The sequence below is a fragment of the Macrobrachium nipponense genome, chromosome 7 (genome assembly GCF_015104395.2).
Source record: "Macrobrachium nipponense isolate FS-2020 chromosome 7, ASM1510439v2, whole genome shotgun sequence".
Classification (NCBI taxonomy): Eukaryota; Metazoa; Arthropoda; class Malacostraca; order Decapoda; family Palaemonidae; genus Macrobrachium; species Macrobrachium nipponense.
In genome coordinates this window covers 2,643,637-2,667,533 of record NC_061109.1, presented here as the reverse complement: position 1 = coordinate 2,667,533, position 23,897 = coordinate 2,643,637, and the positions used below count along the sequence as shown (strand labels likewise).

The 23,897-nt window shown below is 38.1% G+C and overlaps 1 protein-coding gene across 7 annotated transcripts in view; it reads right to left on the bottom strand.

Moving 5' to 3' along the window:
- LOC135217473 (protein sidekick-like) overlaps positions 1 to 23,897 on the bottom strand; it is a 258,080-nt gene that overhangs the window by 128,577 nt on the left and 105,606 nt on the right. For all 7 annotated transcript variants that reach the window (XM_064253381.1, XM_064253382.1, XM_064253385.1 and 4 more), the window contains exon 2: positions 711 to 806. In XM_064253381.1, the coding sequence (XP_064109451.1) occupies positions 711 to 806 (96 nt within the window). The remainder of the gene's footprint in view (positions 1 to 710; positions 807 to 23,897) is intronic.

The following is a 23,897-nucleotide window of genomic DNA, read 5'->3' as shown; positions in this document are numbered from 1 at the left end:
TAAAATACCCCCAATTTCTTGTATTTTTCACATTATAAAACACACCCAATATCTTATATTAATAAAGTACTTCATGACTAAGGTTCTGCTAAATTAGCGTCAACTAACGATACTATCAGATTCATTCATACAATAAACATCCGCACAAAATCGCGTCCAAAGATTCTGGTATGACCGTAGTTGCTACAACTAAAAATATACAGAATAAGACACAATAAAAACCTATTGAACTTTTACGGGTTTGAATCACAGTTACCAGAACATACACCCCTAAGGGAGCTGGTGCCATCAGTGCACCTCATGCGGTGCAATGTAGGCATTAGATACTCAAGGGTCTTTGCAACCTCTTTCATTCCTTGTTACTGCACCTCCGTTCATATTCTCTTTCATCCACCTGACTTTCCACCTTCATAGTGGATATAAAACATGATGCTATGTATGAATGAAGGCAATGTCATGTATAAATGTAATGCTATGTATAAATAAAGATAATGCTATGTTTATAGGTAATGTCACGGAGGACTCCGTGGCATCACCTTTATTTATACATACATACGATGCACTAAAAACTCAGGACATACGGTCACAGAAAAGCTACAGCAGATCTTATCAAGGTTAACTCGCTGGGGAACATCCCTGCCGGCCGACCGAAGCCGAAGATTGAAAAAAAACACATAAACAAAACACAAACGGAAAACATGGCGACAAACCTAGTGCCTGACACTGCAGGATCTTGGTGTGACCTTCGCTGACCAAGCTCTCGGTGGCCACTTGCTGACCTATGAACCTGGGAGGCTGCACAGGACCTGCGAAAAGACAACAAACGTGCAATTAGAGTCTTGGTGTATGCAAACCTTTTGCGACGAGGTTTGGCGACGTCAACAGATTGTCATCAGCGACGACGCTTCGTCAGGTGTCTAGAGGTATTAGATTTCGGCTTAAGGCAAGGGGAAATGCTCATTAAAGGTCGTTTATTTCCTGTTGATGTTTTTTCTTTTTTTCTGGGGCGAGGGGTGGGGGCTTGAAATAATGGAAACTGAATATTCACCACAAACCATGAATGACACTGGTCTTTATTGATTTAAAAATGTAAGTTCAAACATGTATAAAAAAACAAAATAAAAAACTGAATGCTCAAAATGTATCAAAAGGAGGTCGACAGAGCAAAGGTTAAACATGAAAATACGTTGATAATTAAAAGTGTAAAGAGGTATGCATTAAATATTCAAGTCATTAACACATTCCAACCTTAAAAATAATTAAATAAAACTATTCAAAATTGACAACATTGGAGCTGAAGAAGTAAAACAAATACCTAACAAAACAATGATATATACTAACACCTCAAAACAAAACTTTACCAAAATCATAGAGATAAATATTGCACTGACTAAGATATATAATATAATATATATATATATATATATATATATATATATATATATATATACGTATATATACGTATATATCTATATATATATATATATATATATTATATATGATTCTTGATGAACACAGGCAATTTTATTTTATCAATTTGTATTTTTCAGGACTAACAAACCTGACGTCTTAACATTTGGATCAATCTTCAGGCGCCAGCTGCAAAACCGGTAACTTATTTTCTAAACTTGAACATAACCGACGAATATCATTAAATGTTTAATGATAAACACTTATAACAAAATATATATAACACACATATAGTGTGTATATATATATATATATATATATATATATATATATATATATATACATATACACATACAAACACGAGTGCATGCTAGAAATATGAATGCCATGTAAGGTTCGACAAGCCGCTGATGAGCTCGTGTGTGTGGGGGTGGCCACGAGATGCCTAATGCTGAAGATCTTTTTCGTTAATTGAAGTATAAAAGCGGCAGTGAACAATGCATTGTTTTTCTCCTGCAAGGGAAAACAACATTGTGTGCGTGTGTGTGACGAAATGTTCCTTGAAGACGCACCCCTTCAGCTTCTTCAAATGATCCACAAAGTCGTTAAGTATCAACATTAATATACTTCAAGCTATAGCTACCGACGAACGTTGGCGGTTGCCAAGATAATAAAAAAGTATTTCCCGGCAGAAAACGTTCGAGAACACAAGAACAACCATTATACTAAACACACACACACACACACACACACACCAAAGGAATCAATCCAAAGAACACCGACGATGCGACGAACACAGGAAGTCCCCTAAAGATCATCGTCAGTCCCAGTCAGCAGCAGCCTCCCTCCCTCCCTCCCCATCCCTTCCTCCCTCCTGGGGGCACCTCGGAGAGCAAAAGCAGTCGAGGCGAAAGGATGTTCGATGGATCTGGAATGTGTCACACATACCGGCTGGGGCATCGAAGAGGTCGTCGGGAGACGGGCATTAGGGCTCCTGGGGGTTCCAGGGGATGGAGGGATCCTGGTGGTCGCAGGGGTTGGTGCTGTGGGTGTGGGGGGTGGGGAGGTTTGGGGGTGGGCAGGTAATGAGCGAGAGAGAATTTTAGCCTGTGGCAAAGTGCAAGGGCAGGAGTAGCAGCAGCAGCAGCAGTGGCGATTGGAGGAGTCTGTTGGCCTCGCGATTTAATGGCGTTGGAAGAGGTCGTCCTCCAACCCCGTCTCACTGCTCTGGATGGAAACTAGAACTGAAGAGATACAATACAACGCATTCCATTGTGGGAACTTCTTCACGTATACGAGATATTGTGTGACGCGTGGAATAAACTGCCACCAGATAGAAGTTGTAAACAGCAACAGTGTGGAAGCGCTTGCTAGACAAAATCATTAAGAGGACACTGTGAATGAACAGTGTAGAACCTGCTCCTACAGATAAGCGAGCACACGATGGCTCCTCTCAGGATGGACTAATAAGTCTTTGAGACATCCTAAGCATTGTAACTCCCCAGTAAGACGGAAGCTTTTGGTAGCAAACACAGGCTGCTTGATGAAAAATATAACGGGGAGAGTGGAGGGGCCCCTTTGTCTAGGCTCGAACAGTAATATAGAATTAAACTGGAATGATTCTATATTTGCAAATTACTTCACTAACCGCTGACTATGTCTTTTTTTCCCCGTAGTTGATATGTAAGAGCACTAATCGGAAAAAAATGCAAGCTGTCATCAAAGCGGAAGCAATGCATTTCATTAACTCGCACATGGGTTGTGACCAGTTCATAGTGGGAAACACAATTACTGCAAGAGATCTTGACGCAGTGGTTCTTAACCAGGGGGGAAACTGCGGGGGGAGGGGGGGGGGGGGGAGCGCCACTCTGACATATGGTCAAAATGGTGCATGGGCAAAAATAAAAATAAAATAAAAAAAAATTTGAGAACCACTGTTCTAGAATAAAACGGACATATCAAAACTAAGTTTTTTTTTAAATGAAAATCAGATAATTCACGAAAATAATAACTTCAATTCGACAATCATCAATAATGCATTAAGCAACCGAATGTTGAAAATCTAAACTGTTTTTTTCTGTATCTCACAAGAAACAATCTCATAGCAGCAAGATATCAGACACCAAACCTCATGAATAAAATAAACAAATCTATTGTTTCAGTTTCCTGTAAAAGAAAACTATAGAGATGGCAACTTTGCTCCCCACCATCAGATCTTAAAAACTACAGAGGGTAGACGGCTGCAAATGGGTATGTTGATCACCCACCCTCCAATCATGAAACATACCAAATTGCAGCCCTCTAGCCTCAATCATTTTAATTCTATTCAAGTTTATAGTTAGCCATGATCGTGCTACATTTTTTACTTGTTTGTACTCAACCCCGAAATGATTAACCAACCATAAAGTACGTAAACAACTGACGGCCAAAGCCTCGTCTAAGCATGCAACTGTGTCATAAAAAAATAAATAAAAAAAGATAAAAATACAATACTTAACGACCCGTAGTTGTCTTTCAACCGTCAATTACCCGCGAAATGAAAACCTACTAAAAATAAAAAAAAGCCGAACCTCGTCAAAGAATGCATGAATAATAGGTTTGGAGAAGAAGAAGAGGAAAAAACACGGCATACGTAATGAGGCGTCGACGTCTTTCGACTCCACGCCAATTCCAAACAAGGTCAGACGAGACTTTTATCTCTGCTAGTCTTCGCACCTCACGACCAGTGGCGGTTTGGGGGAAGGGGGGGGGAGAGAAGGGGGGCTGGTCACGTCCCCCGACCACCCCCCTTGGATATGAACAATAAAACATTTGTTATCTTTCAATAAATCATTATCAGTAGCAAAAATTTGTTTAGCTAATGATGATTACGACAACAAAAACTACAACTACTGTGTGTATCTATAATGTGTGCATACCTGTATATTATATATATATATAAATATATATCTATATAATATATATTATATATATATATCTATGGATATATATATATATATCTAATATATATATATTTCATGACTAATAAACCTACGTCTTAACATTAGGCTAAATCTTCTGGTGCCAGCTGCAAAACCGGTAAACTTATTTTCTAAACTTGAACATAACCGACAAATATCATTAAATATATAATGATAAGCATTATAACAAAATATATATAACACACATATAGTGTTATATATATATATATATATATATATATATATATATATATAAATATATATATATATATATATATATATATATATATATATATTTTAGTATGCATGCACATGTGTATACTATATATGTGTGCATGCATACATAATATATTATACATAGGAAGACAGGTCTCATTTCCTCCAACCAAGATGGATCTCTAGAGAAACAGGTCTCATTTCCGCCAACCAAAATGGATCTCATAGGAAACAGGTCTTTTTCCTCGTCCGGTACCTATGGGGATTGAACGTAGGATCCTATGGTAAGAGCCCTAAGCGATACCCAGCACCAGGAGAACCACAGAGAGAGAGAGAGAGAGAGAGAGAGAGAGAGAGAGAGAGAGAGAGAGAGAGAGACCCGTGCAACCGCTTAGTATCACATCACAGAGAGACCCTTTTTACTCCTCCGCTAATTGACTACCAGTGATAACGTGTGAAGGGTTCTTAAGGACATCTACCGCTCGCTCTATCTTGGCATTAAAAGCACTTTTGAATTATCAAACGGAAGAAACCCGTGGGGACGAGAGTGCTGAATACAAAGAGACAACGGAACGAGAGAGAGAGATTAAAAAATATATTAGTCCATCCGAGGAGACACCATGTGCTCGCTCATGTCTACGAGTAGGTTTTACTATTCATTCACAGTGTCCTAATGATTTTGTTTAGCTTTCTTTTAGAGAGAGAGAGAGAGAGAGAGAGAGAGAGAGAGAGAGAGAGAGAGAGAGAGAGAGATTTCAAGGATTAGGATGTCTCAAAGATTTAATAGTCCATCTTGCGCTCGCTGTCTACTATTCATTCACAGTGTTCTAATGATTTCGTCTACCTTTCTTTGAGAGAGAGAGAGAGAGAGAGAGAGAGAGAGAGAGAGAGAGAGAGAGAGAGAGAGAGAGAGTTCAGGTCTCATGACAACACTCGAGAAGCCGAGTAAGGAAGATCTATATCCTCCAGTAATACTACCATCAAGATCACTTAAAGGATATGAACAGGAGTCGACTTCAGTCCCTTGCTGAATTGGACTTTTGCGAGGAAAGTCTCTTCTTTCTTTCTATTTGTTTTTTACAGATAGGCAAGACGGGTGCAAGAAAATTGAGGGCAGTTAGCTAGCTAACCATGGGAGGGAATAGTTTAGAAAGTTAAGTATTAGTGTGAGTAATGTAAAGTGTATTTTAGCCACGATTTGATTTGGATAAAGGTACAATTTTTCCAGCTATGGCTTTAATATTAACATATTACAATAACTATTTCACACTACATTAACATGGCGTCTCTTGATTGTTTTTTAAAACGGCCCTTTAGAAGCCATAATACTATTGGAGAAGCTTATTTATTTTTTATCTTTATTATCATTGTTATTATTACGAGACTGTTGGCACGAGCTACGCGGGCTGGAACTCAGCGCTGCTGTCTCACCTACCCTCCCAATCCCGCCTCATCCAGAGCGGACAAACAGGTTTGCAGGATGTGGTTGGATGTCTACCCACTTCTACACAAATGCCCATTAATCTTAGGACATCCCAAAGGCACATAAAACAAACACTGTATATAATAAATGCCTAATAATCTTAAGACATTTCCAAAGCACAACAAAAATCACTTCTATACAAATGCCCAATAATCTTAGGGCATTCCAAAGGAACATCAAAACCAACTATATATATATATAAATGCCCAATAATCTTAGGACATTCCAAAGGAGCATAAAACAAACACTGTATATAATAAATGCCCAGTAATCTTAGGACATTCCAAAGGAACATCAAAAACCACTGTATATAATAAATGCCCAATAACCTTAGGACATTCCAAAGGAACATCAAAACCCACTGTATATAAATGGTCAGTAATCTTAGGACATTCCAAAGGAACATCAAAACCCACAGTATATAAATGGCCAGTAACCTTAGGACATTCCAAAGACACATCAAAAACCACTTGTATACAAATGCCCCACAATTATGAAGCCATTACGCCCGTTACTTCCTGGTTCGAAATGATGACTACGACTCAAAGCAAAAAGAGGTAAAAGTTCGTTAACGCCTTTCCCAAGCGTCTCTCGACCGTCGCCCCCTTGCATCCAGAAATGGCAACCAGCGTCTATCAGACGAGAGACAGGTGTTGCCTTATCAAATAAAAATGCTGTCACATCCCTAAGAGAAATAAATGTAGTCTTCCCAAGTGTTGAGATGAGTCACGCTGTCAGCAGACACTACTACACCACCACAGATAACTTGGTCTCTATTTTTTTTAAGAGGGGGGGAAAAAGTAGTTTCTCATTAAGGGGAGGGAGGGGAGTTCCGAGGAAAAAAAAAGCCAGCATCAGCTGGTCATTAGTGTTCTAATTGAAGATCTGAGGATGAAACTCTAAGAGCAAAAAAGGTGTGACAGCTTAAATTGCGATCTTGGGATTAAACCCCAGCGAGAAAAATTAAATAATTAACAGCTTTAGACATTCTTCCTCCCAGGAATGAAATCAGACGGAAACAGACCCGTCAGGTTATCTTTGCGAAATATAATAATGCTAATGAAAATTGTTCTTAAAATGAGACAAAGTTGTGGGTCCATTACAGCATTCACGATGAGTGTTTTCCAATAGATGGAAATCAGGCAATAACACACAACCTGAAAAATGTGGGTCTTTTCTAAATCAAGCTAAAAGATAAAATATTCTATTAGTTGGTAGCTAGCCTCATCTCTAGATTATAAACTAGCACAACGTCGATGGGAAACTTGAATAACTAAAAGGGGGAAAAATAATAAAGTTAATCAAATATTAATAAACAGCAAATGACACTCCAGTCTCGAAAACTCAGAGAGAGAGAGAGAGAGAGAGAGAGAGAGAGAGAGAGAGAGAGAGAGAGAGAGAGAGAGAGAGAGAGAGAGAAGAAGAAGAAGGCCCGAGAGGGGACGGATGAGATAGAGGGGGGGGGAGCGGGAGGGTGAGAGAATGAGAGAGGGAAGAGAGAGAGAGGCAGGAAGGCTTGAACAAAAGGGGTTCTTTCTGACACCGAAGTGCCTCCCTTAATGAGTGGGCAAGACCCCATGTCTCGTCTGATTCACTATTTGCCATTAAGGAGCAGAAACGAAAGCGAGATATTTCTACTCTGGCTGATGATGTTGTTGTTGTTGTTGATGTTGTTGTTTATGAAATTTTTGGCTATTGGTAATGTTACAGCTGCAAAAGTACAAATTTGCTTTTACCATTACAATTAGATTTATGTACTGTGATGGTAACCGCAAATGTATACATTTTTTTGGCTATTGGTGTTGTTACATCTGCAAAAGTATAAATTTGCTGTTACCATGTTACCATTACCATTATATTTATGTACTGTAATAGTAACGGCAAATGTATACATTTTTTGGCAATTGTTGTTGTCATAGCTGCAAAATTACAAATTTGCTGGTAGCATTACCATTAGATTTATATAATGGTAACAGCAAATGTACACAATTTTTGGCTATTATTGTTGTTACATCTGCAAAAGTACAAATTAGCTGTTGCCATCACAAAAATCTAAAACCCTTGGTCCATACACGACTACATTTCTCCAGGATGCCTGACTGGGGAAACCGTATTTGGAAAACAGGTTAAACAACAATAACAGAACTGAAGTAACAGCATAACACTGTGACTCCAAATAACAGCGGTTCGGGTAACTCGACAAAGCCGACAAGCAGCTTTAACCTTGACAGGTACCTGACCAAGATAATGATGATCGCCTCAACGAGATAAAAGGCGACAGAATGTCTCGAAGACACTAAGTCGAAAGACCTGGTGCAGTCACTGCAGAACAGGCACCCGACAGAGCGTCCTTGCAAGCAAATCAGAACAATCTTTGGGACGGGTTTGAACAACTTAACAACAACAATACTAATAACAAATAATGACGGAGAAGTCTTCAGTCCAGGTTACTTCACGTGGATGAATAAATGTATCAGAAAATACTCAAGAAGGAAGAAAAGTAGGAACAATGGAGTCATTCGAGCGAAATTTCAAGAAAATAAAATATGATCTCCTTAATCGTTATGATACTTGAAATGTTAATTAAATTAAAAATTAAGATAATTAGAATACTTACTCGGTACGCATGCTAAATTCTACAGTCAGATTGCGTGTTGTTTCACCAACGAAAACTAAAATAAATACGCTATACTTTATATTAAAAAAAAATTTCTGTACTACTTAACTTGCGCATTTTCTAATGTTTTACATTTTCATTCCATTAAATAAATCGTAAATATCCTATCCTAAAATCCCCGTGTCTTTAACTCAACGCAAAACACCTTTTCTCCTAACCCCCAACAACAACAACAACAACATCAAAGTACACAAAGTATGCGAGTATGTGTATATTTTTTTTATGTTACGTAAAACATTCATATATTACAACAATTCTTATACGTTGTTATCTCTTGATACTGATATCTGTCAATCTTGTTCTCGTATGTTAAGCGTCATTATGAGGCACTGGAAACTTCGTAAAGGTATTTTGAAAATGGCTGAATGGATGTGTCCTTCAGCGCACTGCCATCAAACCGCAGCCTTGATATCATTTGTTCGAGACTCAAGACTTCACCTGATGAGGTTTGTCATGATTCGTCTCGATTCCTGAAGAATCAACACGATCCATGATTCGTCTTGATTCGCCACGCTCATTTCAATGTCACCGTTCACACCAAGCGATTCGGCACGATTTGAATCACAGACTCGATTCGCTTGGTGTAAACGCAGCAGCCTTTGGCTGCTAATCGGCTGATGAACATTTAACATCTGTATCACCGAAAGTAGCCGAAAGCTTTCTGACAGACAGATCCGTGCTAATAATTATCATCAAACCTTTGCGCGCACGGAAATGACTTACTATCATAGTTAACCGACGAAAACAAATGTAAATTTTTCTCTTGCTCGCGTGAGGGCTTGTGGATATTCGGGGAGGGGGTGAGGTGGGGTGTGTGTGTGTGTGTGTGTGTGTGTGTGTGTAGGATGGATGTGGGGACGGGGGGGGGGGGGGGGGGGGGGGGGGGGGACGGATTAAAATGCCATGTGTGGCGCTGTGGAACTTTGGTTCCAAATCACGATTCTATTTCAAGTCTCCAATTCTAAAAAAAAAAAATTGTCGATTTATTCAAGGGCAGAGTGTACAAAAGAGTAATTACACTATATACCAAATAAATATATAACCACAGAACGTGGCCGGAATTCCAATAATACCAACAATAACAATGCTGATAATAACAGAGCCTACATCGTCGTCATTAGCAGTAATTTGGACTCTTAGGCACATTTCGACATTAACGAACCACAGAGGTCGCGGCTGTGGCACGGCCCACCCTGCCTTTCGAAGGCCGCAATCACCAGTCACTCAGTCTTGGTGGCGTGAGAATTCAGTCTCCTTTTTTTTTGTTTCTTCGTCTTATCAAATGCCAATTTTAGTGCTAAAACTTCGCAACCCTGTCCACGCCACGAGAGGTCAGTAACAGCAGTAGTGATAAAGAGCAGAGCCATGAACTCCCTCAAAAGTCTAAAATATGAAATATAAGTAATCAATAATAAAAGAACCCTACTGCATTAATTAACATAGATCATACATTTCAGCATAGCAATCAAGCTATGTATGAAGTACGTATATATGTTTCTCAAGCAAGCTATGTATAAAGTATGTCTCTCAAGCAAGCGATGTATGAAGAATGTCTCTCAAGCAAGCTATGTAGAAAGTGTCTCTCTCAAGCATGCTATGTCTGAAGTATAAATGTCTCTCAAGCAAGCTATGTATGAAGTATGTCTCTCAAGCAAGCTATGTATGAAGTATGTCTCTCAAGCAATCTATGTATAAAGTATATTCCTCGAGCGAGCTATGTATAAAGTATGTCTCTCAAGCAAAGCTATGTATGAGGAATGTCTCTGAAGCAAGCTATGTAGAAAGTGTCTCTCTCAAGCAAGCTATGTATGAGGAATGTCTCTGAAGCAAGCTATGTAGAAAGTGTCTCTCTCAAGCAAGCTATGTATGAAGTATTGTCTCTAGTAGAAAGTAATATGTCAATACAAACCTCTGGCAACATAGATCAGAAATATATGACACATGCAAATGTTGAAAAATATCTCATTACCAAACAATGTACGGACACATATCTCAAGATTAAATAATGGTTAGAAATGTCCCTCACGAATAGAAAATACGTAGAAATATATTCCAACTTCAAACAATACACAGAAATACATTTCACTGCATCGAAACACACAGACCTTGCTAAGAAACAATTGTCGCACGAGAATTTCTCTCATTAACTTGCTAAGCATATATATATATATATATATATATATATATATATATATATATATACTATATATATATATATATATATATATGATATATATATATATATATACTATATATATATATATATATATATATATATATATATATATATATATATACTATATATATTTCTCTCGCATGCAATGCCTGGAGATATATCCCCAACGAGGCTGAAACACGAGACACTAAATTCCGGCCAAAATCCGAATGTATTTAACCGGCGAAGAATTAAGCAACAAGCAAAACCTCGCGTATAAAAACCTGAAAAAAAAGGCCACGTTCATCCTTTCACTGATCACGGAACTTGTCACCATCCATCACCATTACTCATCGTAACCAGAAATTCCTGCTTTCTTGATTCATTTCCTCGACGATAGAAATCGTAAGACGGGAGACCCCATTCTGATACCTGAGGTGAAAAGTGATCTCTACTTGCGTTTAGTTATTTTCTCGTTGGGTTCTCCGTGATGTCCATATAATAATAGTATTTCTTTTTAAAGAATGGTTGAAGAATTCTGAGAGTATTAACAATTTCCTAAAGAGGTGACAAGACTTCCACTGAGAGGTATTAAGAATTCCATTATATACATTTGGAATTGTTTTTTATATAAGAAGAGAAAGGAATTCTAACAAAAATTTGAACTCTAAAACAACTGAAAACTACATCAACCAAGTTATTAAAAACAAAATTAAAAAAAACAGAAAGGAAACAAATGTAATAATACAGTTGGGGTAGAATACCTTTCAGAAGAAGTGAGAATTTCAACATAAAATTTCCCCCAATACTTAGAACTTGACTCCGAAGGGAGAGCAAATCCCGCATGGCAGACAAGAATTCGCTCTCCCTCACAAGGAGTTATAAAACAGAATATACAATTCAGGCCTAAAACCAAGCACTTGGACCTATGAGGTCATTCAGCGCCGAAACACAAACTGACATTAGGAGGGTTTTCAAGATGTAACAGGAGGAAAACCTCAAAGCAGCTGCATTATTATTGTTAGGCGAGGGTGGACAGTAAGATGGAAGAAAAAAAATATGAACGGAGTTACAGTAAAAGGATCAAGGATGTTAGGGAATTCATTTGAAGCCGGTTCGAATTCCCAAATAGCTCATAGAGGGAGCAGTTAAGAAGAAAAGTCCACAAAAGGAGGCAAGACTCCGCTAAAATGGATACTCAGAAATTCAACGGGCATTTTTCAGATTCGTTACTCTCTCTCTCTCTCTCTCTCTCTCTCTCTCATCTCTCACTCTTCGCTCTCCTCTCTCACTCTCTCTCTCTCTCTCTCTCTCTTCTCTTAAAGTTCCTTCTTTATTCCAATCCCTTTTCTTGTTTCTGTCTCAATTCAATTGCATGGTATGTATCCAGCTGCAATGGTTTGTATATTCATTTTACATAATAATATTATTCCACGTAAGCGTTTCAATTCAAGAGAGGGTCTTTTGGCTTAGATTATAACTTTAGACAACAACAACAACAACAACAACAATAATAATATTAATAATAATAATAATAATAATAATAATAATAATAATAATAATAATAATAATAATAATAATAATAACAATAAAACAATATAGACTATAAGAAAGCCTTCGACATGATACCACACACATGGCTAATAGAATGCCTGAAAATATATGGGGCAGAGGAAAATACCATCAGCTTCCTCAAAAATACAATGCGCAACTGGAATACAATACTTACAAGCTCTGGAATAAGACTAGCAGAGGTTAATATCAGGAGAGGGATCTTCCAGGGCGACTCACTGTCCCCACTACTCTTCGTAGTAGCCATGATTCCCATGACAAAAGTACTACAGAGATGGATGCCGGGTACCAACTCAAGAAAAGAGGCAACAGAATCAACCATCTGATGTTCATGGACGACATCAAGCTGTATGGTAAGCAGCATCAAGGAAATAGATACCCTAATCCAGACTGTAAGGATTGTATCTGGGGACATCAGGATGGAGTTTGGAATAGAAAAATGCGCCTTAGTCAACATACAAAAAGGCAAAGTAACGAGAACTGGAAGGGATAAAGCTACCAGATGGGAGCAAACATCAAACACATAGATGAGACAGGATACAAATACCTGGGAATAATGGAAGGAGGAGATATAAAACACCAAGAGATGAAGGACACGAATCAGGAAAGAAATATATGCAGAGGACTCAAGGCGATACTCAAGTCAAAACTCAACGCCGGAAATATGATAAAAAGCCATAAACACATGGGCAGTGCCAGTAATCAGATACAGCGCAGGAATAGTGGAATGGACGAAGGCAGAACTCCGCAGCATAGATCAGAACCAGGAAAACATATGACAATACCACAAAGCACTACACCCAAGAGCAAATACGGACAGACTATACATAACACGAAAGGAAGGAGGGAGAGGACTACTAAGTATAGAGGACTGCGTCAACATCGAAAACAGAGCACTGGGGCAATATCTGAAAACCAGTGAAGACGAGTGGCTAAAGAGTGCATGGAAGAAGGACTAATAAAAGCAGACGAAGACCCAGAAATATACAGAGACAGGAGAAAGACAGAAAGAACAGAGGACTGGCACAACAAACCAATGCACGGACAATACATGAGACAGACTAAAGAACTAGCCAGCGATGACAATTGGCAATGGCTACAGATGGGGAGAGCTAAAGAAGGAAACTGAAGGAATGATAACAGCGGCACAAGATCAGGCCCTAAGAACCAGATATGTTCAAAGTACGATAGACGGAAATAACATCTCTCCCATATGTAGGAAGTGCAATACGAAAAAGTGAAACCATAAACCACATAGCAAGTGAATGCCCGGCACTTGCACAGAACCAGTACAAAAAGAGGCATGATTCAGTAGCAAAAGCCCTCCACTGGAGCCTGTGCAAGAAACATCAGCTACCTTGCAGTAATAAGTGGTACGAGCACCAACCTGAATGAGTGATAGAAAACGATCAGGCAAAGATCCTCTGGGACTATGGTATCAGAACGGATAGGGTGATACGTGCAAACAGACCAGACGTGACGTTGATTGACAAAGTCAAGAAGAAAGTATCACTCATTGATGTCGCAATACCATGGGACACCAGAGTTGAAGAGAAAGAGAGGGAAAAAATGGATAAGTATCAAGATCTGAAATAGAAATAAGAAGGATATGGGATATGCCAGTGGAAATCGTACCCATAATCATAGGAGCACTAGGCACCGATCCCAAGATCCCTGAAAAGGAATCTAGAAAAACTAGAGGCTGAAGTAGCTCCCAGGTCTATGGCAGAAGAGTGTGATCCTAGAAACGGCACACATAGTAAGAAGAGTGATGGATCCTCCAAGGGAGGCAGGATGCAACCCGGAACCCCACACTATAAAATACCACCCAGTCGAATTGGAGGACTGTGATAGAGCAAAAAAAAAAAAAAAAAAAAAAAAAAAAAAAAAAAAAAAAAAAAAGAAAAAAAAAAAAAAAAAAAAAAAAAAAACAAAACAATAACAATAATAATAATAATAATAATAATAATAATCTCTTAAAAAAGCAAACTCTTGGAGAATAAATCCACAGGGGAGTCGATGTAACGCTATAATATAAGAAAGAACGACAAACAATACGGAGCCTTTGGAAGCAAGCACGACTTCCTTTCCTAAGGGAAAGTTGTTCAGGTTTTCCAAAACAAAACTTCAGGGCATTATACTACATGCTTCATCAGCACGACTGTAGAATTACTCTCCAATTCCATCTACTAATAACATGGCGTGATGCGACGCTAAAATCTACGGTCAAATAGAGAATTCTTTCACCGACGAAAATTAAAATAAATACGCTATATCTCTTTAGAAATAATTGTTCTGTACTGTTTAACATGCAAGTTATTTATATTTTTACATTTTCCTTCGAATAAATCAATCATAAATACCCTACCCTAACATTCCTGTATCTTTAACTCAACGTGAAACACCTTTTTCAGACCTTTTAGGCTTTTCCATAGACCTTTCCTACAACCGCCAAGAAGAAGAAGAAGAAAAACAAAACCAAAGTAATTTGTAGGCTTATTCCCCAAGTGAGCGACAAGCCTTGAGATCTGTCTACAAATACGTCCTCCATGAGGAGCTCGCCTCTTTCCCCATCCTTACATCACAACTTCTAATTAAAAGCAAATGCTACAGGTTGTTTAGCCCGACTATGGACTGCTGGTTATCAAAGTACTTCCTCCTCGCCGGCAGAGGCGTCGAGTTTTGACTTGGGGGAAAGTAAATAAGGAAAAAAAATTCTAAAAAGGGACGAAGCGTCTAAAGCGAATACAAATGAGATTACATAAAACAAACCCTGAATTATGTCACGCATACTTGCAGGTGATATCTGGATTAAAGGCAATGGGAGGTAATTCCTTTATAACTGGGAATTTGAAGAAGATAAATAGCATAACCACGCACATAAAAGATGATAAACTTAGAAAATAATATGTTTCAATTCAACTTGGAAAAAAAAGATAATACGTTTCAATTCAACTTGGAAAAAAAAAAGGAAGTCCTGTAGCAGATAATTCAGCCTGCTGAGGCTGGGAGCAGTCTTCCAAATTCAGCAGTGGCCAGAGAGAGAGAGAGAATACTCTTCATAATATTTGCACAACTATAATCGACCCAGAGGTAAAAAATAAAAGCGTCTGAGAGAGAGAGAGAGAGAGAGAGAGAGAGAGAGAGAGAGAGAGAGAGAGAGAGAGAGACTCCTATTCTGACTCTGGTCATCTAGCCATGAGCAATCAATACAAGATGAATCATCTGCCGTTGTCATTAGCAAAACCAAGCAAGACCACCTTGGCAAGGGGAAGACCTCTATTAGACCTGACAATGCTGCTAAACTTCCCGAACAAGAAAAAAAACTAGTTCCAACAAGGGAAAAGAACACAAAGAATGACCTGAAGGAACAGAGAGAGAGAGAGAGAGAGAGAGAGAGAGAGAGAGAGAGAGAGAGAGAGAGAGAGAGAGAGAGACCCTTCTTTCATGCAAGACTACTGCACGAAAAAAAAGACTGAGAAAAACACACAAAAAATGGAAACGATAAAAAATACATCCCATAATTTTTTTTTATCCATAAATTACCAACCGTTAAAAAAATGGCATTTTATGAACATCTGGGGTCTAGTCCGTTCATTATAAAAGGATTTATTCCGCCCACTTCCGGTCGTAACCACCAGACAACATAATTTATCAACATAACGAACGGAGCCAATCCTATTCGAAGGGTAGATCACCTAGGATTCGAGGTCATTCAAGACAGTAAAAAAAGATAAAATAGTTTTTTTTTTTTTTTGCTTACTCGGGGAGTAAGCCTGCAAACTTATTTATTGTTGTTCTTGTTTGTTTGTTTGTTAGTTTGATTGGTGTTTTTACGTTGCATGGAACCAGTGTTATTCAGCAACGGGACCCACGGCTTTACGTGACTTCCGAACCACGTCGAGAGTGAACTTCTATCGCCAGAATAAAACATCTCTTACCCCTCAGTGGATTGCCCGAGAATCGAACTCGCAGCCGCCAAGGTGGCAGGTCAAGACCATACCGATCACGCCACTGAGACGTTTGTTGTTGTTCTTCTCGTTCTTGTTGAGGGGGGATAGGAAAGGTCTAAGGAAAAGACGAAAAAGGTCTGAAAAAGGCGTTTCGTGTTGAGTACAGACACACGAATTTTAGGATAGGATATTTATGAACAGTCGAGGATGGATGGAATAGAGTGTAGGCCAGAGGCCAAGCACTGGAAACTATGAGGTCATTCAGCGCTGAAAGGAGAAATTAACAGTTAAGGAGATTTAAGAGGTGTTAACAGGACGAAAACCTCAAAGCAGTTGCAACATGAATTCATTTTTAGGAGAGGGTTAAGGACAGCAAGATGGAAGAACGATATGAATGGAGGTACAGTAAAAGGAATGAGAGAGGTTGCAGCTAGGGGCCGAAAGGATCCTGCAAAAAAAGGAAAAAAAATACTGGAATAATGCCTACAGTGCACCTTATGAACAGTTGAGGAATTGGCCCATATTCTAATGAATACATTCGAAGAGGATAGAGAAACCTAACAGTTCACAAAGTAAGATGAGACTGAGAGTTTCAAGAACGTTCCAATATGCAGCCATCATCTTTTGTGATACTTGCTGAGAATAATAACAACAATAAAATAGGAAAGTTCTAACAACAGCCCTAAGTAATCAATGAATATTTCGGTAGTGGCGGCAGCAGCAGTAGCGCCTCATTAATTAAGCATCGTCAAGAGCATAGTTACCCGAGACTCATTCTATAAAAATTAATGAACGTCTGACCCATATCTCTTTAGACTCCCATTTGACGGTTGAAACCTCTCTCTCTCTCTCTCTCTCTCTCTCTCTCTCTCTCTCTCTCGCTCTCTCTCTCTCTCTCTCTCTCTCGATATATATATATATATATATATATATATATATATATATATATATATATATATATATATATATATATATATATATATATATATATATATATATATATATATATATATATATATATATATATATATATGTGACGGTACTTACTTTCTCGTACACAGCTCTAAGGTAACGTGTGCCGTGGAGGCTGTACTTTGGGGAATTAGCAAAAAAGGGTTATCGTTTTGGATGAGAAATGAAGATTGATATTTCTTAACATAGGTTTATTCTTCGTTAAGGGTTCTTACAAAGTTTTTCCACCTTTTGAGTTACTGGGCTTTTGGACTGATAAACTTAATTGGCACTTGTTGCAATTACGAGTCTATAGGCACGAGGGAAATTTACTGAGTATTGATTGTCACTTTCACTGTCTTTGATTGCTTCGCACACCACACTTTTGCACCTGTTCTTCTTCTGATTCTTCTGTCCTTCTCTGTTTCACAGCCATGCCACTGCAGTTCTCCCTCAGGCTCCCCGGTTGTTCTCTCTCTTGGCTTCTCTGCCCCTTTTTTCTCTGCTCTTTTCTGCCTGCTCTCTCTCTGTCTCGCCTTTTTTTTTTTCTTTTTGTTCAGTTGAAATCTCCTTAGCCCGCCTTTGGATTTTTGGATTCTGGACTGGGTGTGGCATTTTCTGAAGACTTTTTGTCTCTAGTGGGCCCTACTAACTTTCATACGAGACCGTGCCTTCTGTCAGGTCTTCTACAGTAATTCGTAGGCTTTGAATTTGTATACGCCTCCTTCTTCATGTCCTGGCTTCTTAGGGCGTATCCCTTGGTAACCTCATAGGTCATTCGTTGATACCCCTTTTGGGCTGTCTTATGACCAACACTCATGGCTTTTGATTCGTCGATACTAGAGGCCTATCCTTGGAAAGGGTGGAGCTTAGATTTTCACATGATCCACCTTTGAAACAAGGAAGCCTTGAATTTCCCTTGGTTATATTAAACAGAAGGCTCTTGAAAAGGTCCACCTTACATTAATTCTCCGACGCTTGAAGTGTCACAAATGTCGGGCGTGCCAGAGAATCACTTAATCATCGGAGATGAGGCGTAATGGGTTGGATTCCAATTTCTCGAAGATGCCTGGGAGATGCAGACCAGATGCCTGTGGGCTAACGCCTAATCGTTTTGGTCGAGTCCGAGAAACGATACCTTCGTAAAATTGATTATTTTCATTCTCTTATCCCTCTTTCTTTTCTTATTATCCGTTTCGTGCCTTTTTCTTAAGTATTATTAAGTTATTGCCTTTGGAATAACAACACTGTGCCACACTATTACAGTCTCGGCCCGCTACCCTCGCTGACTCCGACAGCGTTATCTAAGCTGAAGCAAATATTATACCTACAAGAGGACTCCTAACTTATGCTTCTTGAAATCAATTTTGAAACTTTAACTCAAAATCATCAAAAGTGAATGTAACATGAGCAAATCCTTGATTAAGTAACGTTAAGGGCACATCAAAATTGAATGTAAACATGAGTAAATTCTTGAGTAAGTAACATTCAGAGAAACATAAAAAACAAAAAAAACTGAATATGAATATGAACAAGTACTTGATTAAGGTTAATATTAAAAGAATCATCAAACTGAATTCAAAATATGAGTAAATCACATTAAGAAACATGAAAACTGAATGCAAACAAAATAAATCACAAAAAACAAGAAAACTGAAAGTTTAACATACATAAGCCCTTAAGTCACAAAGTTATATAATGCATGGTAGAAGCAAAAAAATGATAACTATCCAAGTTTACAGTACATGATTGGTTCAGTCCTCAGTCCTATTCTATCTAGGTGGATATCGTCTTTCTTTTATGGAAAATAAATTTCGTTCTTCGTTGACGACACTTGATGGCTTCTTGTTTGCTGCGACCTGCTACTTGGTGACAAGTCCTTGGAGAAAATATCCTTGTGTATTTGTATGCAATAACAAGTGTGTCCTTGACTTTCTACTGAGATTGTGTATTGTGTTTATGCAAAATTTCATTGGACATTCTTACTGTAATTTTCTGAGTAACCTTGTACATTAAACTATATAACTTCACTGCTTGATACTAAAACAAAATTGGCAACTCGGTTAAAGGAACAGGTTAGTGGTTAATACTTGTAGGTTTCTTCTACTGTGACAACAATTAGTTAGTTTTCACCAATCAATATCTTGTTAGTAAGTTTTCAACAACTACTATCTTGTTAATGAGTCTTCATCAATTAACTTCTTGTTAGTGAGTCTACATCGATTAATATCTTATTAGTAAGTTTTCATCAATCAACATCCAATGGATTTGAACAAAGTAAGTGTATTAATTACCCCTTTAAAATCATAATCATTTCTGAAACGAATTCTCTTATCTTAAAATCTCTTAATATCTATCTTAACCCGTCTTATTTATTCTTTTACTTCTAAGAATGTTCTTATGGAACGTTAAACTTAATATACGTAAAATTAAAATTCTTATACTACGCATTGAACCGTTTCTTACATACCCAAATAATTCCCTTCAAGTCAAAATAAATTTGAAGTTAAGTGCACTTAACCCAAAACTCTTGCTACAAACCGACTAATTAAAGTAAGAATTGCAACAATAAAAGATTATTCCTAAGTCGACCGATGAAGGTAAACTTAGCAATAACGAAATCAAATAAATACATGGGAATAATTGGATGAATTAATGGGTTTGTTCTTCTGTTTTCTCACTGAAAAAGTGGACTCTTCTATTTCTTAGGTTATATCTAGTTCCTTCTTCTGGAATTTCTTCTGACGTCTCTGTCATTTCGGATTCTTCAACTTCTTTGGTTCTCTTGACCTTGTCCTTGTTTATCCAAAATTCTTCTTCTTCTAATGATTCAGCATATGTGGAAGGCATTTGGTTATTCATTTTCTTAACCTTTTATCTTAGTTTCTTGTACGTCTACGACCTTGTATGGTTCCTGTGAATTTTGTGGCTAACTTATAATTAATACCACTTCTTACTTCCTTCTTAATATAGACTTCATCCCCTTTCTTGTAGTCTACAGGCCTTAATCCTTTTTGATGCTTCTCTATCATATTCTGCTGGGCTTCTTCTAAATTCTTGTGCAATTGCTTGTGGATTACTTTAAAGTTCCGATTCTTATCTTCATGATATCTTCAGAGTAGTTTGGCTGTATTGCTGATTCAGCCATGCATAAGGTAATCTGGGTTCATATCCCATCAAAGCTTTTATGGGAGTTGCTCGAGTACTCGTATGATGCCTTGCATTTAATGATAATTTGACTAAAGGTAAATTGACGTCCCAGTCAGGATCCTGTCCTACTGTGTGACGTAATACGTCTAAAACCTTCCTGTTATTCCTTTCTACTAAGCCATTGCTAGCTGGGTGATACGGCTGTATCGCTACCTTTTCTACCTTAAAGGCGTTACAAATTTCTTGAACTAATGAGTTGTTGAACTCGGTCCCATTATCAGAAATAATGAGCTGTGGGGCAGAATATCTGCAAAATATCTTATCAAAGAGAGCGGTTGCACATTCCTTGGCACTTTTACTAGTTAGTGGTACCAACTCTGTATATCTCGTGAGCGCGTCGATACATACTAGTATATTCTTATTCCCTTTACTCGTGGTATGAAGATTAGTTGATAAGATCAATAGATATCTTTCGAAAGGGAGTCTGTGGGATAGGATATTTCCCTAGTGGTACGTTCCTTGTCTGTTCTTCCCTTTGTAGCTGTTGCATGATTGCAGCTCTTCACATAATTACTAACATCCTGTGAATTCCCTTCCAATGGAGAAAGTTCTTTGGATTAATCTAATTGTCTCATCCCTTCCTGGGTGAGCTCTCATGTCATCATCGTGCATTAGCTCAATGACCTTGTTTCTTAGACTCTTAGGTACTAATCTTTTGTGCAGTATACCTAGAAATTGACCATGGGTCATATTCGTGACACATCCAAATTAATACGCCATCTATGTCCGTTAGTGCATCTGTGGGACATCCAACCTTCCTACCTAGTTCGGTTAATTCTTGTTTGGCTGTGTTTTTCTTTCGTTTCTAACGTATTTAAACAGTTCCCTTATATCTTCATCTCTTTCTTGTTCTTTTATGAATTTTGCCGGGAAAAGCTCCTCTGTATAGTGCATGGTGAGTACATTTACGTCATTGCACATTGTTTCATTCTTTTCTTCTTCTTGACTTATCATATTTATACTATCACCTTGTGACACATATCTTGATATGCATCTGCTACCTTATTCGTCTTCCCAGGACATATTTCACCTCTATATCATAATCTTGGGCTGTCATGAACCAACGGCTCTTCGCCAGAAAAAATTAGGATTCTTTAGCATTTCTACTGCAGCTGAATGATCCGTGAACACGGTTATCTTGTAACCAAAAATGATATATCTGATGCTTTAAAGCGTCTATTATAGCTAGAGACTCTGAGGTCTGTTACTGAGTAGTTCAACTTCTGAGGGCTTTAATTTCCTACTGTAATCAAGCTATCGCATTATACTTATTATCTTGTTTTGCATTAAACATGCTCCTATACCCAATGTGGCTTGCGTCCGTGGCTAAAAAGAATTCTTTGCCAAAGTCTGGGAAGCTAAGTACTGGGGGATGTGTTAATCTTTCTTTCAATTCATCGAATGCTTCTTGCTGCTTGTCTGTCCATACAAATGATACGTGTTCCTTTAAAAGTTCAGTTAGTGGTGCGGATATGACTGCAAATTCCCTATGAATTTGCGGTAAAAACCTGCTAAACCTAGAATGACTTTACGTCCTTCTTGCACTGAGGTGTTGGATATTCCTTAATCGACTTAATCTTTAATTCGTTTTACTTCTACGCCCTTTTCACTTAGTGTATGACCAAGGTAGTCTATTTTTCCTTTTAAGGAAGTTACACTTCTTCAGTTTAAGCTTCAGGTTGGCTTTTCTTAATCTCTTAGGACTTCTCTGACTAAGTCTATGTGTTCCTCTATAGTGTCTGTTGCTATTACCAAATCATCTATGTAACAGTGTACGTCTTTGCCTAGTAAATCGCCCAAATTTTATCCATTAATCTTACAAAAGTTACCGGACTTGACTTTAGACCAAAGGGCATTCTTACATACTGGTATCTGCCGTTACTAGTGGAAAAAGCAGTCAAAGGTTTACTTTCTTCGTCTAGAGGGATTTGCAAGAATCCCTGCAATAAATCTATTGTGGTGAAGTATCTCTTGGACCCTATAGTAGCGATAAGATCTCGCATTGACGGCATTGGATAAGGATCATTTTCAGTAATTTGGTTCAATTTTCTGAATAAACCACAACTATTTCTATAAGTTTTGTCCCTTTTAGGAACTAGCAAAAGTGGAAAGGACCATGGGATTTAGATGGTTCTATTATTCCTTGCCTATTCATTCTTTGTACTTCTCTTTCATGATCTCCTTTTGGGAATGTGCTACTCTATAAGCTGGTATGTAAATTGCTTGGTGTTTGATGGAATGTCTATCTTTTGTGCGTTTATTTCGCGTGTATTTCCCAAGGTGTCGCCGTCTAGAGCGACTATATCCTGATATTCGCACAATAAGTCTATGAATTCTTCTCTAACATGGTTTTTCCTTAATGTCTTTTTAAATGAGATCCTATCTTAGCTCTTCTCAGTTTTATGTCCTGAGCGTAAAATTTTCATTTCCTTACTGATCGCGGCTACCGTTTCCCTTTCTACAACTCGGATAGGTATGGAGTATACTTCTGCTAGGCCTATCTCTGTACCTGGTGTTAATTTAACCTTTCCTCCTCTGTTATTCGTAATCTGTAATGCTATTTTGCTCTGTCTGACTTCATGTAAACTAGAAGAATAATGTATTCCATTTACTTGCGACTTTTCAGTAAGCGTGAGAATTTTCCTTCCCTTCAAAAATTTGGATTTACTGTACATTCTACCCAAGTACTTTCTCCTGGTTTAAGTCTTAATTCCCTTTCTAACTTTAAATAAGTGCATTGATTTGATTCTAAGAGGTTAATGAATCTGTTGTGAACTCGTGATGCATTCTGGATATCTTCCCTCTGTCTTATCCTTCTTTAAGATACTTTCAGTGTGGGATTCTCTGTAGTCTGGGTTCTTTTAATTAACTTGCATATTGGTATTCTAGAAATCTCACGACCGTTGTTAATCACTAGTTGTTCTCTAGGGGCATCAATGCTTATCCCTTGTCTAGCCATAGTTGGATAACCTATCAGCAAATGAGCAAAAGCTAATTGTATATCTCTGGCTACCAGAACATTTTCTCTTAGAGCAATTCTTCCTAGCCTAAATGGAAAATCTAACTGTCCAATTACGTGGAGGATCATTACCCTGGACGTCTGTGATTCTACATCTACTGCTGTGTTCAAACTTAAGTGAGAAAAATACAACCGATACACCTTTTCTGACATATATTTCTTAGGACTACCCTGTATCAAAGAATGTAACAATAGGTTTTCTCTAGACCGACATGGGCTGGAAATAATGGTCTATAATTATATTTCATTCCCATACATCACTTTGCTAACCTGTGTAAGCTTGACTTAGCC